This window comes from Larus michahellis, chromosome 3, assembly GCF_964199755.1.
Source record: "Larus michahellis chromosome 3, bLarMic1.1, whole genome shotgun sequence".
Classification (NCBI taxonomy): domain Eukaryota; kingdom Metazoa; phylum Chordata; class Aves; order Charadriiformes; family Laridae; genus Larus; species Larus michahellis.
Genome location: NC_133898.1, coordinates 123,567,615 through 123,586,300, shown reverse-complemented (window position 1 = coordinate 123,586,300; position 18,686 = coordinate 123,567,615). Strand labels below are relative to the sequence as shown.

The following is an 18,686-nucleotide window of genomic DNA, read 5'->3' as shown; positions in this document are numbered from 1 at the left end:
AAATAAAGCTCTGTTCGTATCAAATTACTGGTTTGAAATTTAGGGATGGATATGGAAGAGACTACAGGTAATATTGTATGTCAGTGTTTTTGTAGCTTTTTCATGAACGTATGTATTATAATAAACATTTTTTCCATCTTTCTCCTTTGCAGCTATATTTGTTTTATGCCTTTATTTACTTATTAATTTTGGATTTTGTTTTTAAATTTATTGCCACCATCATTCAACTGCTTTCAGTGAAGGTGTGTTACTAGAGTTTGCCTCACTACCTCTGCAAGACTCTTGCTGTTGACTCTTAGCTCACCAGCTAATTTGCAGTATTCATTCCGCTGTCACATTCCATTTTACTCTTGAATTCAAAGATAATGAAGACTTATGTTTTGCCAGGATGGTATCCTGTTAACTCCAGTTATTTCCTTACTCGTTATTTATGAGAGTGCTTTCCATGAGAAGCTGTGCTGGGTTCTGGTTGTTCTGGATCACAGCTGGACTTTGGTGGGTCTCTCATTTCTGTTAGATCAAAGCAGTTGTGCTAAATTTTGTTTACTTTGTACTTCCTGACAGTACGTAAACTCGTATTTTGATTCTTCTGTGCTTGCTTTTTCTTTGTGGCTTTGGTATGCTTTCAGGCAGCTTCTGACATGATTTAGATTTTATTAACTCGTATTCTCTGCGTTCTCTCAGCATGTGAGTGTGTTTGCTTCAGTGCCAGTGTTCCATTAGAAGCTTTGAGTTCGGTGCAATGGTTCCTACTTCTGCAATTGCATTATTAATTTCTTAATTTTTAAGTTTGGTGCTTGTATCATACATTTCTCTTTCTAGTCCCAGAACATTTTCATTATGTGTACTGTTAAGTAATAAGTTTCTGGGGTGAAACTGAAGTACTATTTTTAATCATTAAAGGTATGAATGCTTTGAGACCCGGTTACTTGAGGGAGCAAGTTGAGTGCAGTGGAATTATTAGACCTCTTGCTGTAAATGGGAGGAAGCAGTGGATAGACTGCTCTCTGTAAAGGCTTCTCAAATTCAAATTAATTTCTTTTCTTGTTCTAGCATATCCCAGTTTGGCTAATCTCTTGAGTGTAATGAAAGCTCCATCTCCATATTTCACTGTAGGTAGGTGAAAGTTCTGGATGGCAGTCTAGGTGTGACTGGATTCCTTAGAGCTGGAATTTTTAAGATTGTCTGTTAACTGGAAAATGGAACTTGGGTTCTTATTAGTGTATTTAAAATGCCAGTGATTTCTCACTGGGGTAGCTTTATCACTACTTCATGGTAAAACATTTTGAATGTTAATGCATCTTCTACAGCAGGTGTCCTAACAAGTTAGTGTTTGGACTCGACTGTCTTAAAATTTAGACTTGCTGTGTACTTGCTAAGTTAATGTGTAGAGTTGATGTGTAGACAAATGAGGCTTAACTGAAAATAATATCTTAAAGAATAACCAAAATTCATTGCCTCTGAGAAGTAAACCCCTTCATTGCTAGTCTAGTTCCTTAGGCAACGGCACTGATGTGATCCCATTGACGGCTAGCCTGCCCTTCTAGTTTTTGGAGCTATTGGCCAGGCTCTGTTCATTTGATAGTATTACAGATCGCAAAGACACTCAGCTTTTATAAATTTTGTGAATATTGGTAACTCAGTAGCAGAGGGACACTTGAAGTAGCAGATTTTGTCTCCAGGTTAATCGCTGATATTTCGTTTTACCTGCCAGCTGACCACTTGGCATGCACATAGCTCAGAAGTAACTACATTGCTGTATTGCTTTCGGCCAATAAATAGACAGGATAAACGAGGAATAGTAGTGAATTTTGAGACTGGGAACCAGAGGCAGGGAACTGGAGGAAATGCAGAGAAAAGCGGTCATGTACGACATGGGAAGAGTTACGATTTTTGCATGAGAAGGGGTAAGAGATGGAATATGGGAACCTGTGCATTACTAATTTCACTGCTCGCAAAATACCTTTAATGTTAGCCCTCATAAAGCTTGGTTACATGTTTGTTTCTCTTTCTTAGCCTCATTTTCTCTGTCTCGCCTAGCCGGTTTAAAACTGGTTCTGTGGCTTACCTTGAAACTCTGCTTCTATCCTGCACAGAGCAGCTCTTGTAGTTTCAGTAACTAGTTCCTAAAATTGACTTAGCAATGATGCCTTTCTCGAAGTCCACAAATAAACTTGTGGCTTATTAAAGCAAAAAGTACATACACAGATGCTTACAGTATTCACAAGTGAATATGTACACTATTACAATTTTGTGAAAAGTTGGTATTTTGTAGTTGAAGAGCGTTACGGAAAACAGCTGGGTGGCTGCACATGTATTTTACAGTGCAATGCAAGGTGCAGGTGGTTTGTATTTAGGAATGGTGGCAGTTACCTCTGCTACCACTTTCACTAAGTCCTAGTTTTAGATCCCAATTCTTCTTCATCTGATTTAAAGTTTTAATTATGATTTTCTGGTGTAGGTATTATTTTGAGTTACATTGATGTACTTCCTGGAAAAGTGAAATAACAAGGAAGAAAGAAGTTTGGGCTTTGTTTGTTGGTTTTTTTGTTTGTTTGTTTTTTATTTTTTACTGGGGTTAAGTAAGTCCTAAGATTGAATCTTAATATAGACCAGCTTCTTTCCCTGGAGTTACTGTGACAGGCTAAAAATGAGATGTGAACATGGCTGGATAGCATTTAATACTAGTTTTTTAGTATTTTTTAGTATTATCAAAAGTATTTGCAAGTATTTATAGCATAAATAAAAATCGTGTCTTTGCCAAGTACTGGGCATCTTAGAGAATCATGCCTGACGTACCTGTGGGATTTGAGAGTTCCCACATACTTCTACATGTTTGGTTTTTTTTTTTTTCCCTTTTCTTTTCTCGTCCTTCTTAGTTCTAGTGACACACTGATTTCGTGGAGCAGGGAGATGTTTTTGTGAGATTCTTGTCTTTACCTGCAATATACTGTATGCTTACCCAGGGAAGTGGTTGAGTCACCACCCCTGGAGGTATTTAAAAGATGGGTAGACGTGGTGCTGAGGGACATGGTCTAGTGGTGGACTTGGCAGTGTTGGGTTTACGGTTGGACTTGATGATCTTAAAGGTCTTTTCCAACCTAAACGATTCTGTGGTATTCAGTCAATAAATACTATATCATAGGGAATAATGTATTTATTATTTTATTAGTAGTATTATAAGTATTTAATATTAGTTAATAGTTGTTAAAGATATATATCGTGGGCCAGCCTGTTTTACTCACAGCTTTCTGTTCCTGCAGACAGTGGTTCCGTCTTCACGTCATGTTTTTTTTTTCTTGCATTTTCTTTTGTACTTGGCTGAACCCTCAGTGAAATGATTCAGCTCACTAACCAGGTAGGAACCTAGTCTAACAGATGGAAAGTGAACTTTTGAAGCTTTAGCGAGCTGATTTGGTTTAGGGGTGGGTCAGAGAAACATCAGAAGAAGATCAAAGGAGGTTGGAGTGGTGCTGGGTGGCCAGGCAAGGGAGTGCATGGACCAGTCCCCCGTTCAGTGGTGCTGGGCTGTGCTGTGCTGTCGAACTGCACCTGTATATTTGGATTTCTTTAGGCTTTGCCACTTTCTAAATACTGTGCTGGGATAGTCTGTCTCTCTTAAGAAAAAAAGACTTTTTAAATTCTATTTAGTACATGAGACATCGTGATGTTGAATTATCTGGCCTACAAATCAGATTGTTGTTGTTCATAAGCTTGATGAACAAATGGGGCTTCCGTGATCATCTTCTTGCATATAAGTAAAATCATCTTTTGTTCTTAGTCTAAGTTCTTACTGATGATTTCTGGACCTTAATATTTCTAAATTGGCTACTCTGTTGTTGCAAGAGAGGATATTTATAATCAAGACTGTTTCCATGAGCTAAAATTTGTGGTTTCTAGGATCTTGATTTTTTTAAATTGTTTTTGGAGTTCACCTTAACAGCAGCAGATCCTCCAAAGTCTGTTGTCTGTCCACGTCTTACGTACAGCTCTGAAGTAATCCCTTGCTGCTATATTTGAGTTCCTATCTATGTTACCTCCGATAAGTGCAGCAGAAAAATTCCCTCCGGTAGTGTTAGGTGCTTCGTAAAGGTGTTAAGATTAATGTTGTTGGTGTGTGTAATGCTGTTAATGAACACATTAGACAAAAAGTGCTGTAAAAGTATGAAGTCAGTTACTCCTAGCTGTGTGTTTGGCAGTCTAAAGAGGAGAACAACGTATTGCAAAACTCTTACAAGAGGGAAGAGCATAACGTGGCTGTTTAAGCATTTTAAAGACAAAGATAACGTCAGTAGAATAAATTCATGCTGTGTTTCCAAGCATCCTTGTTTTCCTCGGTCCTTTTTCCTCTCTTTATTTGCACTGTTAGTTCTTTTGCAGATAGGTGAGAGTAGCAGTATCACGTGTGATATACAAAATACAGTGGGTTAGAGAACTAGAATGCTTGTTCAGAAATAAATGTAAAATATTATACAAAAGTTTAACATTTAAAATTAAATATTTTCGTAGTTTCCAGTAGTGTTTTCAGAATAATAATTTCTAATATTTTGCACAAGCGGTTTACGGCGAGTTTGGTAGAGACTTCCCGTTTGCTAAGTTTCCTCTTTTTCAGTAAGGATATATACAAATGAGCCAATTAAGTATGGTCTGCTGCTTTTTTTCTTTTCAGAAAGATGAAGGTAGTGATGCTAGTTTGAGTGATAGCCACATATCTCCTCCCGCCAAACGTACCTCAAAACATGCTGATCCTGTGTGCAAAGACAAATCAAAATCACGCAGTACTGGGCAGCGAGAGGAATGGAGCATCTCAGCTGGACAGTCCAGGTAACTTGGTGCCAAGAGAAAGATCAAGTCTTACCAGTTTTTCCTGTGTTGTTAACTCGCTTAAGCTATTTCTGCAGTGAGCTGCAGCTCATGCTTAAGAGTGTATTTTTGAAGTGTGTTATTTTCATACGATTTTCTTTTAGTTTAAGACTCCAGGAACGTGGGTTACATCAGTCCTCTCATCTCTGTGTTTCCTTTCTATGCAAATTTGTGCAAAACTGGAAAGTAATTTTATTCGAGATGCAGTCTGAATTCTAGATTCTTGATACATCCAAATTTAGTGACTTAATTGGTATTTTTAGGTACTCAAGCTATAAGGAGACATGACATTTTAATTAGGAAATCAGTATTATCATCTTGAAGGAATGGATAACGGTCGAGTTTCTTCCCATTGTTGTTTTCAGCCTCTCTTCCCTGATTGGTTATAAGGACTCAAGTAAATTACTGTCTTTTATTAAATATAGCCTCAATCCTACCACTTTTTTATAACTCGAAAGAGAAGTAATTTGTTTTATTTTATAACTCTGATGAATAATATTTTACACAGTGTTCTTGTGTTCAAAAGGTTCTTCGCATGGTTACCAGTAATTATGAGACATTGTAGACAGTATGTTCCAGGGACATGAACTTTCAGTTAGTACTGATTCTTTTGTAGATACTTATTTCATATTTATGTACAAATCAAAATCATTCTTGCAACGCTTTGTATGTAAGAATGACTGTAATTCATGACTGGACTGTCGTCTGCTAGGATGAAGTATATTTAAAAAGTATGTAAATCTTAAAATAGATCTCTCTTTTGTTTGGTTTTCCCTTTTAAAACAGAATGAATAAACTATAGCACATTAAGCACCATAGCCATCCGGGAATGTATTGAAACTCATGCACCTTCTGTTTCTTTTGTTTACAAGTGTAGCCTTGTACTGTACCTATTAGAAATGCTAAGAGGTAAAAAAAATATTGAATATGGCTGGGAGAATTTAGATCACTGTGTCAAATGAAATTTGGCCAGGATACTGAAACTCATGTTGTTACTCATGTAGAACCCACTGTGACATGTCTTTGCATCTTGAGGTTTTTTTGCTGTTTTCTGCCAAAATCCACATTGCTGGGCCTAATAGTGATCTTGAGTTGTTAAGACTTTTCCCAAAAGTTTTCTTGCTTAACCATTATTATAATCAAATTTCGCTTCTTCAGTTGTCGTTTCTAAAATACTTAGAATATCTGACCAGAAAAATGTTATTGGAAAGTTGGATGTGGACATGATTTTTGTAAATGTGGTTTTCTATGATGCTATCCAATCCTTGCAAAAATCCTTTAGTTATCTTTGTTTTGTAAGGATTCGTTATACGTTTGTTAGGAAAATTAGAGCAAAGCCCACATCTTCTGTGGCTCTGAATTGAACTCTGTGTTGAACTTTTGGCCACGTCCAAGCCGAGATTGCATTTGGTATTGTTAAGATTTCCCCTCCTTTTTCTCTTTCTCATCAAATACATTTTAGTTATCTAGTTTGAGAACAAGGAGTTTCTTCCTATCCAGTACTGGTGTGCAGAATACACACTTCACTTGTCTGTAAAGTACTTGGTGTTTCTGAGGGTGGAAGAGAGATAAAAAAAATATTTTTTTTCCTTTTGCCTGATTTATTTCACGTTTTTGCATAGCAATGTTAACAAATTACTTCTAACAGTCTGCCAGTGGTTGTAGAGTTTTCATTCATTTGTACTCTACTCTGAATTATCCTTTAGTAAAATCATGTCTAATAAATAAGAATATTTTCAGTTTCTTAAAGGTATTAAGGAACAATTGCTTACGCAATAGAATTGCAGAAAACTGCAATGATATGTTTTTGTCTTAGACTGTGAAGTAGTAGGAGTTAATTTTCCTCAAAGTTAATCTAAAAAGAAATTAAAAATATCGTATTGATAGAGAAAATGAAAATATTTTTTACTGATGTTAAGTACACGCAGCATAAATTAATCCCATTCACTTGAGTTGGTAATTTTGTTAAATTCTTTTCCTATGAGTACAAAACAGCTTTTTATCCTTCTACTTGTTTATCCAAAGCGTTTGAATAATTGCCTTTGAAGAGCTGGATCAAGATCCTGTTCTGAAACTTAAGGGAAGAGTTACTAGTAGGAGACGGCATGAGGGAACGTTGGAGGGATTAATAAGAGATGTTTAGATAATTGGGGGGATTCTTGTAATTGGTATTTGGCACTTTTGTCCTCGTTCCAATGTTGGGCATGAAGCAGACCCTTCGGAGGTGACGTGTCACAAAGGTTTTGAAGTCAGAGTGTACCATGTAACGTTCTGTGTTTAAAGTTCTATTTTCACTGTGTAACTTTTGCTTGGCTAGGGAGCGTTAAGATTATTTGTGTCTAATATCATTGTTTCCTAGGTTAACTTCTCAGCCTGGTGCTACACTACCAAATGGACGTAGCTTATGTAAGTGTATTACAGCGGATCTTTTGTATCTACTTTTACACTTAGCAATTTTATGTCAGTGATTTTCGGTTGCATATATTTTTAATAATTTTACTGATTACTCTGACCATTTTGAACAGAAAAATTACTGTTTTGGCTCAGTTTTCTTCTGTCAGCATCTTGGATGCTCTCTGTGCACGTGGGGAACATTCTTAGATGAAAGTCCATTTCTCTTCTCAATTCAGACCTCTTGGCCATGATCTTGATGTTTTCCTTAATTCCTAAATTTACTGTTACGAACTAATTATAGCCTTCCTCTCCCAGCTGGTCTCTTTAATTTACTTACTCTTTGCTCATCTAAAATTTGGCCTTCTATGGTTCTTAACATTACTTAACTCTACTGTTGCTTTAGAGAGACCTGCCTTGTCTGCAGCTCCTGCTATTTTGAACAATTTTCCTATATTCTTGGACCTTACATACTTGCCATCTCATCGCATATTTCAGCTAAAACCACTTTGTCTTTCGTATCCCTTTTTCATCAGTTCTGTCTCATTTAGTTCTATGTTGACTCTCTGTAAGTGTTAATCCATTAAGCATATTTGGTGTTTTTAGTATTTATTGTGGTGCCTAAGGAACAATCAGCAGTGGGAATCTCTTCTTGTTTGGTACTGTACAGAGTAGCTGATATAAATTTGCTTGTAAAATCAATACGTTACATCTGACCTTTCGATACTGTATTTGAAAGACTAAGAATTGAAACTGTGGGACAAGCGTGCATTTTAGTATTGGTGTTAACTTAAAAATATTGGATATTTGAATGCCAAATTTTCATCATAAAATAAGATTATATAATGAAACAAGCTCGAGTCTGAAGAAATAGCTTGTAAAACAACTTTGATAAGAATTTAAAACATATGTTTCTTTAGTGAATGTAAGGGTGTTCATCCTGTGCTCCATAACTTTTGGTTTATTGTCCTTGCTAAGTATTCTCTTACTAATTCTTGTTTGTGAAAATGTTGTTTCCTGCATTTTGAAGTAGTAATACAAATTTCTCTTAGCTCTCAAAAGCCATCCCCTTCGAGGGGAAAAAAAGGGAGATGGGGACCATGCTTGCATAAACGGAGATATAGAAGTCAGAAAAAGTTGTCGGTCCAGGAAAAACAGATTTGAGACTTTGAATCAGAGTTTATTGTTTGATCAGCTAGTAAACAGGTATGTGGGGGTACTTCAGTGGAATTCACAAAGCATCTTAATGATTTTTTTAAAAAGCTTAGAAAACCCTGTTTTCCAGTGCCATCTGTGTGTTTTACTGTGGGAATGTATTAGCGTTGAAGCAAGCTAGACTGTGGTTTGAGTTACAGGCTGGGTCCTGTGCTGTAACCGCCTGTTATCCCTGCTGTAAACGCAAAGCAACCTACCAGACTTCCAACGTGGAGTAAGCTCCTCCGTGTTTACACCTGGATAAACCTGTGTATGTTGGTGGTTATTGCAGAGTGGCTGACATGCTGTAAATCCACACTCTAGTTTGTTTCTTAGTAACCCGTTTATGTAGTGATACCCTAAACGTGTGCAAATTGGTGATTAGTGACTTGGAAGCTTTCTAGATTTTGCTTGTATGATTTTGATCATAAAATATCAAAAGTTTGTAGCTTGCTTTTCTTTTTTTTTTTTTTTTCTTTTTAACCATTTGTTAGTAATTCACATAGGGTGGGTGTCACTTTTTTGCATTTACTGTGCAGACAAAGTAGGTCAGAGAGAGGGGCACGGTCTGGTCTGAGCACAGGAATGGGAGCCAGAAATGCTTTTCTTGAAATACTATTTCTGCGTGGCCCTGGGCAGGTCACTTAATATGTCTCACTTTTCCCACCTGTAAAATGGGTTTTAATAGTTACATCTGTGAGAGACTGCTTGCTCTAGTGCTTGGAAAATTATTTAAACATAAGCATTTAATTGCCAAGTCTGATATTTATTGTTAAATGTATTCTATTGAATCGTTTATTAATTTAATTTTCAATTTACTCAGTAACTACTTGGTATCAGTTTACAAATAATTATATTGAGTTACATTTATTTTTCTAGTTGCAGTTGAATCTCCCTCTCCTCATCAACAATAGGAAAAAGTCTACCATGAAGATTGTAATTTGATAAGATCATGGTACTGAAGTCTATATATGAACTTATACTGATAACAGTGTGTCCCATAATCATTGGAAGTTTTTTAAGAGCAGGTTAGACAAATGTCTGTCAGGAATGATTTTAGCTGTTGTGTAGTTTGTTCTTGCCTGGCAGAGTAGGTGGACTTTTGCAGGTCCCCTCCAACCCTATTTTCTTTGATAGCAAAATATAGCATGATTTTACTTGAAGTGGTTATATCACACATCACAGATATTTTATAAAAAATGATTAAAATTGAGAGGGGCGCTCGTAATGAAATCTTGACTTTATTGACTTCTTTCACCAGAACTTCCATTGACTTCTTTCCAGGCAGGATTTCACCCTTTAGATTTACTTTTAAACAGCTTGAAAGAAAGAAAGTGAAAGTTTCTGCCTTCTTACAATTATTATACAATTATAGTAGGATTCCAGTTGGAATCTACCATAATCGCAACAGAGAGCAGTAACTTGGTGTTCAGGACAGGTGGCCAAATAATTGACTTGGCCTGGCTAATACTCTGTTGTTTTCTGCCTTAGCAGTGAAGCATCTTGGCCAAGATTGTTATTTATATACCACCATTGTATTGACAGCTGTTTGCAAATACTTTAGATAATGAAAACGTAGACTAATTAAATAGTAGATGAGAAATGGTAGAGTAGTGAGGTCAAATAATGGATGGTGAAATTGTAGGTGTTACAGATTTAACATTTGAAAAAAAAATAATCCTTTGTGTATTACTGTCTTTCTGAGGCCAGGGTCAGAAGCTGTAAAGCTTATGGGATGGAGGCATTAATTGCTTTCCCAATATTATAGTTATGTAGGTTCAAAGGTTTGCTTTCTTATTCTGCAAACTTAATCTTATCTGACACCTAATCTAACATCTAAGCAATTACAACTTTATTAGCTACTATTTACACTGAGCAAAAAAGGTTTTTTTAAAATTTTTTTTAAAATGCTGCAGCCTAATTTGAACCCCAAATTTCAATAGCATCAGTATTTCTTCTTTTGCATGCTCCTTAGTTCATATTCCGTAGGTTCATCTTTCAGTTTCCTTTATTGTGGTTGGTTCTGTAGTTAATTGATAGATTCAAGTAGCCATCCTAAAATGTTCAGATTTTAATTCATTTGTATACGCAGTTGACTTGTAGACTCTGGAATAGCCATAACAGACCATAGAATTAGATATGTTAAGTTGTTGGATGCTATGTAAAAAGTTCTGCATGTCTACTCTTTCAATACTGATTTTTTTTTTTGTGTTAAATGTCGCATGTATTTTAGCACTGCTGAAGCTGTCCTACAGGAAATGGATAATATTAACATCAGGAGAAACAGACGGTCTGGGGAAGTAGAACGGCTACGGATGTGGACAGATACAGAATTTGTAAGTGCAGAGTGTCTCAGGTCTTGGATAAAAGTAATATCAAGGGGGAACATGTTTGTTTTTGCAATCTCCATACATTTGTCTGTAGCTGTGTCAAAAGGCTTCAGATCCTGTTCAGTGGGTAACATTAAGAAATGTGATAAATTCAAACTCGGAACAAAATTAACGGATTTGTACTAAATCATGTTTTCTTTATTGATGAATTGGCTGCCGTACTCTCATGACATGCTGAGGTGATTCTCCTTCGGTTTGAAGCACACTCTGGTAGTCTGAAAACAGGACCAGGGACTGTTATCTGCTTTGTTCCCTAAAATAGCTTGATGCTGATGTTAACTATGTATTAGATGGACTAGGTACTGTCAGAGACTTACTTTACCACATATTAAATGAGACTGCCTTTGTAGTCTACCTGCGGATGGAAAAAACTCGTTGGAAGGCTTGTAGTCTACCTGTTGGAGAACGACGTGGGGGCTGAAGTGGGGTATTACTGAACTGTGGGCTAACACTGTGAGTGACATGGGCTGACAGTACTGATGGGAGTGTATGTGAATTTTATTCCAGGAAAACATGGATATGTATTCTCGAGTGAAAAGAAGAAGGAAATCACTGAGGAGAAATAGCTATGGGATTCAGAACCATCATGAAGTGTCCACAGAAGGGGAAGAAGAAGGTATGGGTTGTAAAGAATTGTAAGGGTTTGTCTGAAATACTTATAAAACAAAGCTCTTACCAACATAAGATAGCACTATATTGCACTACAGAAAGTAGTTTGGTTTTGGATTTGATTTTGGATTAAATAGACCAATTAACAAGACTATTGCAAATAAGTACACATTGAAGGATGCCTCCTCTTCAGAAGGAGGAGAAGTTTTAGGGATCTCTTGTTTTCTTTAAATGAAAGCAAGTTTATCTGAAACTAGCAGACCAAAGCCTGGTTTCTAAATGTTTGTATACTATGTTCCCTTGCTCCTGTTTTCCATAACACTAAGTAATTGGAGCTTTCCTTATATTCCCTGTAACAATCCTTTGGTGGAAGCCAGGATGGGATGCATATTAGATGCATGTTGTAACTGACTCGCTATTTCTCATATGCTAGGTGGCAGTTACCAGAAGGAATGTGTGATAGTCAGTTGTGCATCCTTCCTCTGGGGAAGGTACTTATTAAAGTCTCTGTGTCTTATCCATCCACTGAATTTTAGAAGGCTTATACCTGTATTTGAAATTCTACCTTCTTTTCAAAATTTGGATGAAACTGTCCAGTGGGTTCAAAAATGATTGAGAAAGAAGGGGTTATGGCTAACTTTGATGGCATGATCGACAGCATGCTTGGCTTCCTTGAGAAATCAGACTCAAACTTCAGGGATTCATCCAGGGTTCAGTGTAGTGTGTCTTGATTTTGAACTGAAACTGCTGTAAGAGGTATGGTCTGTCCCAGTTAATAAGAATGCAGGCTTAATTCTGAGATCCATGGATGGAAATTCTGATCCTCTTAATAGATGGACCTAGGTGGTACCTTTATACAGGGTGTTCATTTGCTTTGTGCAAAAATGATATTGTGAATTGTAAAGTTGTATTTATTGTCATACTTTGTCAAGTATTTGATTTTCTGAGGCTTCTATGGGAAAAGAGAAGAAAGGCATTATTCTTAATTTGAAGGATAATTATTGAAGGAAAAAGATACTTTAAAAGTGGTATTTGAAGTACTTTACAACTAAATTTGACTGCATTTACTTTTCTTTCTGTTGCTTTTCCAGAAACACCTTTTCCAGAACCACTTCTAGTGGGAAACTAGAAGGAAGTTTAACAATATGCTGTAGATCTATCTTGGTCTTCAAATTTCTAGTGATTTGCCAATTAGTGTAAATTAATAAGAAGGGAATAATTCTCAATGTCTGTTCAAATGTTAATTTTTAGGATGAAGTTAGCTCTGGCATCAAGTATAAATGTTCTGAAAATATTTTTTTCCCCCAACAGAGTCTCAGGAAGAAGATGGAGATATAGAAGTAGAAGAAGCCGAGGGAGAAGAAAATGATCGGCCGTATAATCTCAGACAGAGAAAAACTGTTGAAAGATACCAGGCCCCTCCAATAGGTGAGGAACTAGGCAGTGCCCATGCAGTTCTGCTCTACTGACCTGCAAGAATACCATGGGTGTGGGAAGGGAAAAGTTGGTTGACTACTCCTCATCCCTGTCAGAGTTCCCAGGCAGCACTCGGTGACTTCCATCTTGCTTCTGCTTCTGTTCACCATGTGAATAGGGCTGTTGAGACACAGTCTATCAATTTGTCAGTGGTAGTGGTGTTGCTAGTGCGTGCTGCCTCATTGAGCTTTGCAAGTACTGCCATGTGTTGGGCTCAGGGTTGGAGGTGGACGGGGTTTAGGTCAAGAAATAGTTAACAGAAGCTCAATTCAGAAAGCAATCTAATAAATTAGGTAGTTCCATATAAAAAATAGGTACCGCTTCTCTTCTTGAGTGGTAAGCCTAATTCATAACTGTAATTCATAAATTGCGTAGCAGCTGTTAACCACATTTTGCCTAGATCAGAAATGTAGACTGTAGAGTGAGAAATGTAGACTATTTCAGTTGAAAGGGACCTACAGTGGTCATCTCACCCATCTGCCTGACCACCTCAGGGCTGACCAAAAGTTAAAGCATGTTGTTAAGGGTGTTGCCCAAATGCCTCTTAAACACTGACAGGCTTGAGGCATCGACCACCTCTCCAGGAAGCCTGTTCAGTGTTTCACCACCCGCTTGGTAAAGAAATGCTTCCTGATGTCCAGTCTGAACCTCCCCTGATGCAGCTTTAAACCATCCCCTTGTGTCCTGTCACTGGATCCCAGGGCGAAGAGCTCAGCACCTCCCTCTCCACGTCTCCTCCTCAGGAAGCTGGAGAGAGCCATGAGGTCACCCCTCAGACTCCTTTTCTCCAAACTAGACAAACCCAGAGTCCTCAGCTGCTCCTCACAGAACATGCCATCAGGGATCCATACAGGATTCAGCGTAGTGTCTCTTAACTTTGAACCTTTTAATCCTTCTGTTTAAAGTAATGTATTCTGTGCGCATTTGGTTTAGGTTACAGCAGTGCATGCAGTGTGTTGCATCTTAAGGCAACTTGGAAATTAAGACCGTGATAGAGAAATGCTGTGGTTTATTTGTTAAGAGAAATTTCAAGACATCCCACGTTAGCAGCTCTGAAGAGGTTTCTGTAGGGAGGTTCATGTCCTGCAAATAAACTAAAAATGCTAGTGCCCTGGATGAATTACATTCTGTGCCGTGATAGCCATAGCTGTGTAATTTGAGGAGGCTGAGGATGGAATTGTGAATTCCCATGACTGTATCAAGCCAAGTATGGTGATAGTGAAATAAAGCATAAAAGGTTTGACTTTCCTCCGCCCCCCCAGTTCTTTTCTTAATTTGAGCTTTCAGAGAAACTAGTGATAACATTATTGGTAAGGCAGTAATCTAGCATCTTTGTGCTGCATTTAAATTAGTTTATTATTCTTTTGTAATTGATGTTACAAACCTGTACCTTCTCTTACTCAGTGCCAGCTCATCAAAAAAAGAGGGAAAACACACTGTTTGATATTCACAGATCTCCTGCAAGAAGAAGCCATATCAGGTAAATGTCAGTCTTTTGGTACGCAGTTGTTTGCTTTCCCTCAGTACGTTTCTGTTAGCTTTTAATTTGCAAAACATTCTTTAGTGAGTTGTACAGTTCATTCACACGTATGTGACAGTCTTGAATTGTATCTTAAGTTCAGATCCTGATCAGCATACAAAGATGACTTTCATAGCTCCTCATAATACCAGAAGAAGCTTTGTGATAAACAGACCGGAAAGAGAATTGCACGTTGCACGCCATAGCTTTTTCTGTAACGGCGTATATTTAGTGTTTAAATCCAGAGCAGCAGTTTAACAAAATATCCCCTTTCTAGTCTACAAAAATAAACACATCAGGGTAATGTTTTTTGTTTTCTTCCAGTTCAAATTTCATCAAGTAATATTAACAATTTAATAAAATATTTACCAAGCAGCATTTTTGACTCTTTTGTGTCAAAAAAGTCTGGAATACACCAAGTTGTCTTGGAAACTGTCAATAGGCTTTATTTAACAAAATAGATGAGATCAGAGCTTAATACATTTTTTAAAAAATAAACTTACTCAAAACTTCAGAAAGATGAACCTGTCCGTGAACAGAATCTCAGTAAATGAATGCTAGTCTTAGCTGAAACTCTTGTCTTATTGCTCAATTTAATGGCATAGGGAAAATATGAAAAGTAAATAAAATAATAGCAGAATCATACAATTCCACAAGTTTCTTTGTAATATAAATAAAAACATTTAATTTTGGAGAGCTGGTTTTTCGGTCTTAAAGTGCGTAAGACATTTTGTTGGGTAATCTCAGGACTTGTACTTGCTAGTAAGATGTAAAGAGTGTGAAAGCATCCCCTCAGTCCTAGCATGCTCGTTGCTCCACTCTCTTTTTTTCCTTTCTTGACAGGACACTGTCATAAAATTTTTTCCTAATGGCATGATATTCTCTTTGATATGGTTTTAAATGTACCTAATTTTTGGTCATCAAACAGTAAAACTGATTGACTATGTTATCCTTTGGCAAAAAACGGCCAGCCAGTGGATTATCATGTTCATACAAAAGATGCAGCTCACTATATTCGCTAAAAATACATGAATTCTTACTAGAAGCCAACTTTTTCGTGCAAAAAAGGGCCGACTTTTTTTAAACTTATACCAAACTAAACACCTTTTTTTTACAGAAGATGTAATGTACTTTTCTCTATTTCTGGAATACTCAGTTTTCTGAAATACTGTCATACTAAAATAAGTCATGCTAAGTCGTGCAGGCTTTGAGTAGTACTTATACTTAGATTCAGATCAGATTTTAAAATACTGTACAGATATTTTGTAAAGCTATTTTGCTGTTCAGAATTAATGTCCTCATAAAAAGAGACCATATGCTTTAGGAAGTAGGGAATTTTTTCAAAGAATATTTAAAGGGAAGCATGAATTTGAGGAAGGAGATCATGATTATTCTGTTGTGTTGGAGGTGGCTAAAGTGGTTGGAAGCTTTCCTGAGCTGTCTGATGGACTTCAGCAGCTTATTGATTGACTACTCAGTCATACTTGCTGAGGTAACGTGGACAGGACGACATATCTTATGGGCATCTACTGTTTTACTAATGTTCATGTTGAAATCGGATACCCCTGTGACAGTAAAAGATGTTCCCCTCCCAGATTATTTTGATACTTAATAAAACCAGAATTCGCATGCATCTTAGGCCTGAACAGTACTGTATTTGCTGTCTCGATTTTATTTTTATAAAAGAATCAAAACATGCTGTTCTACTACGGAAAGGACTGAGTTTTATGTTTATTTTACCACTTCAATAGGAGAAAGAAGCATGCCATTCACAGCAGTGATACAACCTCTTCAGATGAAGAACGTTTTGAAAGAAGAAAATCTAAAAGCATGGCCAGAGCAAGAAATAGGTATGAAAAGATCCTTGGTCTTTGGGAAGGTTTGATTTTTATTATTCAGGAGAAAACAAGCAGAACTATTCTATAATGTTCTGTCAGTTCTGCAGACCTTTTTGATTCCATCTGTGATTGCCTGCAGACACAGTGCAAGAAGATTGCTGGTTATATATTAACATGGATTTTGAAGTCTTATGAGTAGATAATTAACAATAGTGGTAAAAGGATGTAAAGATAAGAATATCTGATTCAGTTGTATTATAAAACAAACAACTCCTGTCAAAATGGAATTTTATTCTTGGTGTTACTTGGTCCCAGTTAGTTCAGTTGTACTCCTAATACTAGCTCTTAGTCTTCTCTCTTCCTGTTGTGCAATAATACGTGCATTCTGCACACCCAGCACATACTTTTTTGACCTTACATTTATTCACCAGTTACCTGAAAGTGGAAGATCTAGAAGGTGTATCAGTAAATTTACTTGCTGCCACAGAAACATTGTTTGGAAACGGAACAGAAAAAAAAGTGTTTCCTCCTCTTTCTTCTTCCGTCTCTTCCTGTCTGCCACACCATTCCTTTTCCCAAACTGGGGAATTCCAAAGTTGTACAACTACCAAAAGTGTAGTTCCAAGTGTAACCTGTATCTCACTGGTACCTTTCTTCCTTCTTTTAACTGTGTATTTGACCTGACATAATATCTGTGTAGGGGCTTAAAGCTTCTTTGTAGACATTAAGAAGCTGGAACAAGTGGATGTGAGTTATGGCTGATCTGCAAGAAATATTTTTATTTCCTTTCTTTGGACTGTAATGAGCTATTTTTTTTTAAAATTGTTTTCCTTGTACTGTTAATCCTTTTCTTACCATACTGAAGGTATGCAGATCATCACTGCCAGTGGAGAGTGTCCTTTTATTTTGGTCAATGTTGTTTCTTCTGTGTTTAATCAAAATAGTCAGTCCAGCCTAGTTCTCCGGATTGGAATGAATATCTGTATGGAAGCATAAAATTATCTTTACATTTAAGGAACTTCTGGATATACAAGAACAGTTCCCCCAATAAAAAGGTTTGTTTTGATTACCGTATCAATCCAGGAAGGTTGTCTCTTTAGACATTAGAAGGCTTTTAATCTCTTGGTTCTTCCCATTCCAGCAGAATGATCAAAACAGAGCAATATTTATTTGGTGGGGTTTTTTTGTTGTTGGACAGGTGCCTGCCTTTAAACTTTAGAGCAGAAGACTTAGCTAGTGGAATCCTGCGAGAACGTGTGAAAGTTGGGGCAAGTTTGGCTGATGTTGACCCTATGATTGTTGATAAATCGGTAGGTTTTGTTAAAACGTTTTATTCTCTTTCCTCCAATGTTGCATAACCAGAATTCACCACAGCCTCTCATTTAGAGTTGAAGTAAATTCATAATAAGCTCACTGATCTTTTTTGATTTTTTTTTTTCCAAAGCTGTTGTCTGTTTATTCCTTTGGGCTACAAAGCACTTCCTTTTAGCCTGTAGGTAATCAACAGGCTGCATACATGCCGTAGCAGACCAGCATATCAATTGCTCAACTGTGTTTCTTTGTTCATAGTCAGTTGGCGATTACCTGTAGTAGTAGAAACTGGGATAAACTGAGCAGCGCAGAAAACACGAGTATTGACCACCTGGGTTGGTTAACTCAGTGCTAGCCATGTGCTTATGCACGATGGCTACGATGCACAGTAGCTTATGGTTGTGTGTTGTGCAGAAGCTGCTGAATTCTTATTAGAGCTGAACCATTGTCTAGAAATACATTGACTATAGTCACGTTATGCTGTACCTGAGCTTAAAAATGCTCTCAGGCTGGATCTCTGTAGATGTCCAGGCGTCCCTGTCAGAGTTATCTTGCGAACCAGGTAAACCTCACGTGGGCAACCAAGAGTTGACTTTCTCAACTTTTTCTACACTTTCAAAATTCAGGAAACTCATGTTGATAAATGCAGCGTTGTTTGTAATTTGTTTTCGAATATGTTACAAAATAAGCAAAGGTCCTGTTGTGGAAAGCTGTTACAATATATGCTTCGGTTTTCTTTTTTTCTAAGGTGCGTTTTGATAGTATAGGGGGATTGAGCCATCACATCCTTGCACTTAAGGAAATGGTAGTGTTTCCTCTTCTCTATCCAGAAATATTTGAAAAATTCAAAATTCAGCCACCAAGGTAGGTGTATTTACTCTTATTATTCTATTTTATTTTATTAATCTCTGAAGAATGCTTCACTTGAAAACACATAGGAGATTCATTCTTTCCCTGAAGTGTTTACAGTTCAAATAGACTTACATGTGTGCTACCCCACTTGTCTATTAGAATGTAATAAGTGGGATAAAGAGTTACAAAAATCTAGTTTATTTTTCTTGTGGTAGGAAAGTAAAAAATTTGGTTAAAGAAAGA

At 37.0% G+C, this 18,686-nt stretch overlaps 1 protein-coding gene across 2 annotated transcripts in view; it reads left to right on the top strand.

Moving 5' to 3' along the window:
- ATAD2B (ATPase family AAA domain containing 2B) overlaps positions 1 to 18,686 on the top strand; it is a 79,458-nt gene that overhangs the window by 11,063 nt on the left and 49,709 nt on the right. The window contains exons 2-11 of one of the 2 annotated variants that reach the window (XM_074581958.1): positions 4,670 to 4,824; positions 7,223 to 7,269; positions 8,307 to 8,460; positions 10,682 to 10,784; positions 11,346 to 11,454; positions 12,759 to 12,875; positions 14,328 to 14,403; positions 16,194 to 16,292; positions 17,479 to 17,590; positions 18,340 to 18,455. In XM_074581958.1, coding sequence (XP_074438059.1) covers positions 4,670 to 4,824; positions 7,223 to 7,269; positions 8,307 to 8,460; positions 10,682 to 10,784; positions 11,346 to 11,454; positions 12,759 to 12,875; positions 14,328 to 14,403; positions 16,194 to 16,292; positions 17,479 to 17,590; positions 18,340 to 18,455 — 1,088 coding nt within the window. The remainder of the gene's footprint in view (positions 1 to 4,669; positions 4,825 to 7,222; positions 7,270 to 8,306; positions 8,461 to 10,681; positions 10,785 to 11,345; positions 11,455 to 12,758; positions 12,876 to 14,327; positions 14,404 to 16,193; positions 16,293 to 17,478; positions 17,591 to 18,339; positions 18,456 to 18,686) is intronic. The other variant, XM_074581959.1, reaches the window with a different exon arrangement.